Below are 7175 nucleotides of genomic sequence, written 5' to 3'. Positions count from 1 at the left end.
ATCTAAAATTTATCAAATATATCCAACAACTATTTCATGAAAAAAAAAATAGGAGTTAGCCAAGCCACTGGGTACACTTATGTCAACATCGTAAGCCATATTCATTAACTATAGGGATGAAATGTGTTTGAATTGCAATTGAAAATTCCAACTGAAAGCCAAACACACCAAAACTAGTTAGGTTTTAAAAATATTTATGAATAAAGTTACTGTCGACGCATCACAAAAATATAATTATAGGTCAAAAGTGTTTGGGTACAAGAAGTGCTAACAGCACACTCTTAACTCAAAAAGTGTTTGTGGGTATATATACCAAAGAAAGAAATTTTAAATTACTGAGTAAATAACACTCAGTTTCTGCTAATGTATCTGTTACTAGGATCATTACTCGACAACTAACAAATTATTTTTGGTTAACCCTTCACCAATAATGGGAAACTCTGGTGACAGCTTCCATTCACCATCAACTAAGAATTTGATTTCATACCTACATAATAATTTTTGTTTTTGGGTTAGAAGAAGCCTCCATGTTATAAAGTCAGTTCAAAAGCTTCAGGGAAAGTTGACAAAAATGGTACCTTCCTGGCCTAAGCAACAATGTAGTGGAAAACCTTGTGTAAGAACCAGTATACTCAGGTGAAAGGTGCTCCCCTTGGCTCCAGCCATCAAAGGTGCCCATAACTTGCACGCTCTGATGGAAAATAGAAGTTCAAACAGGCAATTTAGGCATTAGCAGACCCATTAAATTTCTGAAACCACACTATATCATAATGTTGCATAGCCTTCATAAAACAATTATTTTATATCCTAGACATTAAAAGCCAATGCTTGGTGCCGAAAATCAGATTAGTACAGATTAGTGTACTTATTTGACATTTGTATCAGTTTACGCAAGCAAGGATGCCATATATATTTCGCGGGATACATTTTCTAGAGAAATCAAATCTCACATTTGAAATAGCTTGGTAATATATATTATAGGCAAAGAAATTTGTATGTGTTTATTGATCAAGCTGAACTTTTTGTGAGAATAGCAAGGGAGGGAGAGGAAACAGATAATATTCAGTTATTCAAGTTAGTTGCTTCAGGTAACTAATTCAGTTACGTTCTTAATATTAGCAATAGTAAGCTATGTTGTATATATTAAAGCTGAGAGCACTATACATTATACAAATGTAAGCAAAACACAGAGCTCCCACAGTTCAAAGTTTCAAACCAAATTCTTACTGAACACTTGGAAGTCTAATATTGAATGTGTTGAATGTGTTTACCTCAGCCATGCCAACCCAAAATACAGAAACCTCCTTCGATTGTGCCGCATCGACATCTTTTATTTGTTCCTTCAGTAGTTCATTTACAGCTATGTAGGCAAAAACAATGCATTTGCACTGATAAGGACACAAATGGGGCAAAGTTGGCAAGAAAAGACATTGCTGAGAACTTTTATTAGTATATTCCACACAAACATCAACATATAGTTATCCAGAACTAGAAAGTACACTTGTGATTTGTGAATCATATAGGGTTGGCTATAATCATGAGTAATCAGATTCAGAGCAAATACCACTATACCTTCTAATCTAGCAACAAGGTGAGAATGAATGTACTTTCCATTGATCTTCCTTGAACCTTCTGGAATACCACATTGAGCTATTTCTTCTGCTAATCTGACCAAAGCCTACCCCAAAAGTAAACAATATCTCAGCACTCAACTGATGAAACAAATAAACTTCACTAAGGAAAGCAAGTTCACACATACTACAATTAACAATGCAAGCTTGCAGAGCTCAATAATTGATTGGGTAGAGAATCAAACTTCAATTAATCGATTAGATGACATTCTTTTACTCATGATCAAAATTAATTTAATTGTTGAAATATTTTATAATTTACAACAATAAGTATCTTAACATTTTCAGACACCAAATTTGATATTATATATTAAGTTGTTAGTTCAAAATTGTAGAAGTTTTAACTTAATATTCTCCCATTTCATGTTTATCCACACAGTTTCTAACTAATAACATGCATAAATGTTTTCAATATCAATGAAAAGAGTATAGCACTACAGAAAGCACACTGAAGGAAGAGTAATCATGAGGTGCAACATCTGTATAATAAGGGAATAGAAGAGATAAACCACCATCAAAAGTCGTATAAAATTCAAGAGTCAATTCTCAAATCAATAGCAATCAAGATACAGAAATAGTCATGAAAGGTATATTCATTCAGTTATGCAGTAGAAAACTGTTGGTCAACAAATATCAAACAAAGAAAAGTTGGCAGTATAAAAACAGCATAAAAAGTGAGAAGGTGGCTATATATTTTAACCTGAATTTCAAGTTCCATGACAGCAAGTTCACTTTTGAATTTTACCAATGCATCCTCCTTTACATTCAACTGTAGAGGAAAAAAGAAGCCGCTACAGGATCTTAGTGCAAGGACCTTTGTCATTTATACATCTACATTCTATCTTCAGAATATGGCATCTAAAAATACTGGGAAAATAAATCCCCACAGAAATTCTTCAGCATATAATCAGAAGTCGGTATAACTTATGAGTTCAATAATAAAACCTATACAGTCGAGCCCTAAACCAAAAAAATAAAGAGAAGTGAATAGAAAAAAGGCTGAGAATTAGAAGGCTCAAACAACTTTTAACAAAAACATAATACAATGATACTCAAATCATGCAGATGAGGACAAAAAAACAGAATATTGGACAACAAATATATTCCCAACACACTCTCAGCATTTGTACTTCCATGTTAGGGCAAACAATATATCAGTCAATGATGATAGCTTTTAGTAATCAAATTCAAAAAAGAACTTCAAATTCTCCTTTCCTTCCACTTAGGCATATTTTCCAAAATGTCAAAGGCACATTTCTTTTACCAGCAAAATAACAGAGAAAAATATTATCTTGTTTTATTGACATTTGTTAGGAGTTAAGCATAAAAGGAGAGTCCAACCCAAAAGACTAGTCCATCAAGGGGGAGAGCCTCATAGCTTAAGTACCACATTGAGCTTCTTATTCTACTCAATGTGGGACTCCTAACATTGTCACCTCCTTTTAGAGCCAATGTCTAAGGCGGCTTTCACTCTATTGGCATTGACCCGATGCAACCTATCAATATCATACTTAAAAAGATGCTACATCCAGATTGAATTGACTAAATCCATCTCATGAGCCTATGATTGACATCCAATACATCTTCCCAATGATCCATCTATAGCTTAGCACAAATAAGATTTGCCAATTTTTTATACAAAAATGTGATCCAACTCTGACCATGTAGGTAATTAGCATAAACTGCCAACACAAGAATAATTGCTATCATAAAGAAAATCACACTTTTGATTTCAATTTAATGGTAATCCAAAAGATATCAAATATATATATGCAGACACCTGTCTTTTTAGGAACCGGTTTTGCTGGTTGGCCTCACTAAGCTTCTTAGTGAGTTTTGCTCTCTGTGTGTCAGCAAGCAATGTCATTATCTGCTTAATATGATTTGAAACAGAAGATTTTTAAGTATGATATATTAATCACACACACAAAAAAAGAGGTATCTTCAACAAGTGTGACCACCCAGGCCAAAAACATACTAACCATTTCTTAGAACATGATATAATTTAAGCCCAATAAAGTAAACACGCACTAAACATGTAAATTCACCATATCAAATTATCCCCAAAATATTCAAACAAAAGAAGTGAAAAAATACAATTAATCACTACCATTGCTGTCTTTTCAAAATAACTGCAACAAATAAAGAGTGTTTAGTATTTGGAACTTGGTGAAACTATTCCTTCAGGTTTGATTTCTGTCATTTTAGAAAGTAATAACCCAAAAAACAACAAATGTGAGACCCATTTAAATAATAATACTTCATAAAAAAAATGCACTTCAAAACTTAAAAATTGAAATAGTTTCTCTTTATCCCCATGATAGGAGTATATTAATGGTGAATCAACTTTGGTTTAGGGAATAATGTGATACAAAGTGGTGTTTCACAATATATAAAGACAGGCTAAGCTAACCTCTCACCACACCAAAAACACTCCAAAGCTAAGTAAAGAAAAGATGGACAAAGAAAATAACACCACAGCAAATGAAGGAACTGATTCTAATTTCTTAGCCTGATTATTTTTCACTCTTTCTGACATGAACATGATACAGGTTCATCAATACTCTATTTCAAGATTACTAAAGATAGGCCAACCTAGGTCTCTAACAAAGTGCAAATAGAATAATAGACTATCATCTAAACCCTTTTCAGGTTTATTTTTGCAGAAAATAAAACTGAGACAAAAAGAATAAATGATTAGTGGTTTTAACAGTGTGAACGTTTTTTTATAGTTCACAAGGTACATCACTACATCAGCATGCTATTCAAAATAATCTCAAAACAATGGCTCCATATGCTCTCAAAAAAGAAAAAAATAGCATGGTTTGGACAAACATTCAATTTCAGGTGTTTGAGAAGTTACAAACATTTCTGTAATCAAATGGAAGTTGTGGGATTTCAAAAAGACATATATAAATTGTACTAAAAAGAATACCTGTTCACTGGTAGGTGGTTTTGCCAAAGCTTCCTCTTCCAAGTCTGTATATGGATCCTCATCCTCAATAGAATTATCTCCATATGATGCAGATTCCTGTAAACTAATTGGCATAGAATTTGCTCTACAGATAAAAGACCTTCTAGGATACACTGCAGTAAAAGCTTGACAGGAAGAGGCCAATCTGTGAAAATCCCGTCTTGAACCCTGGGCAGCCACATTACATGGAAGTTTCCTAATGCTTTCCCATCCTATTGTTCTTGAAATATTTGAAAAGAATATTCCCTGTGTTTCGAGATGAGACCTACTCAAATTATATGATCATTAGTATTCGATAATTCTTAACCTCAAACATGACAATAACGTACAACAACATAAACAGTTTCAACAAAAGCAAAGATTACTACTTTATTATAATCCCCGCCCCAAGAAAGCGGGATTTTGCAGAGGTGGAGTTAAGAATAATGTTTCACACAGCTTAAGGTTAATTCACTGTTATATATTGTTTAACCTTACCTTGCAATACTTATTTCCATTATGAAGAAGAGATTGAGATTGCTTTATCCCCTGTCAATGAGAAAAGAAAGCAGAACATCAGGACCTGTTCAAGCAGATCTGTTGAATCAATAAAACCAAAATGTCGGAATAAATGGCCTAATGGGAAAAATATGAAATGTATTCTGAACAAGATGTTTCAAATTGAGTTAAATGACAGATTTCCACACTTACATTATAAACAAAATTAGGAATCATTCATACATGGCAGGTTTAGGCTTCAATAGTGCAGGGATGACAAAATGAGAAAGTCATAGAATTTGGGCTTAGGGCTTATCTCAATTTCACAAAATCGGCTTGTAAGATGAGGAATATCCAAAATTCTCTAACTGATGTGGGACTAAATACCACCCTTGAGGCTACAGTTAAGGCAGCGCCCAAAAAGGCCGCAACTAAGGTGGGCTAAGGGTGACCAGTCCACAACTAAGGTGGCTTTCCAACAGCACAAGAGTAGGTGAGGATCATATAGCAACTACAGGATGTAGCACGCTTTTTGGAGTGTTCTTCCATCCAACACTTTCTTCAGGCTATAGAGCATTAATGCTCCCATCAAAAGTCACAATTTTACCATGAAACTCTACTCAAAACAAGTTTTCCTGCTATAAACACATTTTCTTAACGGGAATTATGGAAACCAAAATCTCTTTGGTTCTTGAGTGAAGGGAGGTATTTAGAAGAACCACACAAACAAGATGGAAAATTTACTTCTTTCATGAATCATATTGCTCACTGCAATTAGATGAGCAAAAAAACAGAACCAAATGTTTACTTAAAGACCAAAGATGCTTTGGTTAGTGACTGTTCCTTGTAAATACTAAAAACACCGTTTTGTCCACAAAAGGGTTATCAACAGAAACAAAAATCCAGAACAGTTGAAGAGTGAAATTGTAATGTAATGTAAGCACTTACACACAGAGAGTGTGAAGAAGAGGAGTAGATAGTTGAAACCCTCTTGTGTAGTTGTGTTGTGCAGTGAAGTTGGTTCAGATCACACCTGAATGGTTTGGAAGTGACACCATTATTTTAGAAGAAGAAAAATGAACAATATTCAGCACGTGGGATTTTCAAATGAATGAGCGGTGGAGATTCTGCTTGTGGCTTGGCTTCTTCAAACCACAAGAAAAGACTACAACACCACACAACCTTTTCACTTCCTTTCCCTAAAGTAAAAGTGAACTTTATTAATTTTATATAATTCTTATTATTTTATTGCAATTCGTTTTTTTAGTTAGTTTGTTTAAATTTATTTATTGAAATAAATATTTATTTAATAAAATAAATAATTTTTTATTTTTGAATATATTTGTCTAAATTACTTATGTTTAAAAAAAAAATTATTTATTTTAAAAAGTAAATCCTATTTGTTTCTTAAAAGGATACTTATATAAAAAAAAGTTTATTTAAAGTTTTTTAAGTTTAAACAAATTCACTCTTTATCATTTTGTATGTGTACATCGGTTGATTATTTATTCATTTTTTTAAACAAAAAGAGTAAAACACTCAAATTAAGGAAAGTAAGTATATCAATCCTTAATGAAAAATTGTCATGTTAGTATTGCATTACCTTTGTGATTTGTTATGAGTTTAATCTGTGTTAATGTAAAAACTTTTAGACAGTTGATGAATGAAAAATTATGAGAGTGTAAAGATCACTGCATGAATTATGTACACTTGTTACAAGCCAGAATGGTAATCTTCTCCATTTCTTTGGGATAAGTTTTTTTCTTTTTTTCTTTTTCCTTTCTTTTAGCTATCTTTTAAAAACTGATTCACTGAAAGGGCCGACATGTCTGATCCTCGTACTACTTTAGTTGCTCTTTTACTTATACATTGTTTTGCTGATTTATGTTCCTTAAATTCAATTCTGAGGGTAAAGTTCTGTGTCATAAAGTTTGATGAGAAGTGGGTTCCAGATTTAGATGTTATTACTCAAACATTGGAAGAGATTATAGAAGTATCCTAATTCCTAACCCACCATTGGTGACCCCACCAACTTCAAATTGCGCATCTCAATGATAATGGTTTATCCTTTATATGGCATCTCCATGAGAAGT

At 33.0% G+C, this 7175-nt stretch overlaps 1 protein-coding gene across 1 annotated transcript; it reads right to left on the bottom strand.

The window, feature by feature from the left end:
- Nucleotides 1-214: 214 nt before the first annotated feature.
- LOC100795997 (protein PTST, chloroplastic) lies at nt 215-6233 on the bottom strand. The gene is made up of 9 exons (XM_014771223.3): nt 6031-6233; nt 5083-5133; nt 4567-4870; nt 3412-3501; nt 2332-2400; nt 1573-1678; nt 1272-1360; nt 579-691; nt 215-487 (listed from the first exon to the last, which is right to left on the bottom strand). The coding sequence occupies exons 2-9, from the start codon at nt 5100-5102 to the stop codon at nt 385-387; spliced, it is 894 nt and encodes a 297-aa protein (XP_014626709.1). The 5' UTR covers nt 5103-5133; nt 6031-6233; the 3' UTR covers nt 215-384.
- Nucleotides 6234-7175: the final 942 nt, after the last annotated feature.

Source organism: Glycine max, chromosome 18 (assembly GCF_000004515.6).
Source record: "Glycine max cultivar Williams 82 chromosome 18, Glycine_max_v4.0, whole genome shotgun sequence".
Taxonomy (NCBI): Eukaryota; Viridiplantae; Streptophyta; class Magnoliopsida; order Fabales; family Fabaceae; genus Glycine; species Glycine max.
This window is presented reverse-complemented; position numbering and strand designations above follow the sequence as displayed.

Coding starts and splice junctions, on each gene's coding strand:
- LOC100795997 (XM_014771223.3), bottom strand. CDS start 5,102: ATGGAAATAAGTATTGCAAG. Junction 2,401..3,411: donor ACCGGTTCCTAAAAAGACAG/GTGTCTGCATAT, acceptor TTTCCTCTACAG/TTGAATGTAAAGGAGGATGC. Junction 692..1,271: donor TTTGGGTTGGCATGGCTGAG/GTAAACACATTC, acceptor ATTTTCCATCAG/AGCGTGCAAGTTATGGGCAC.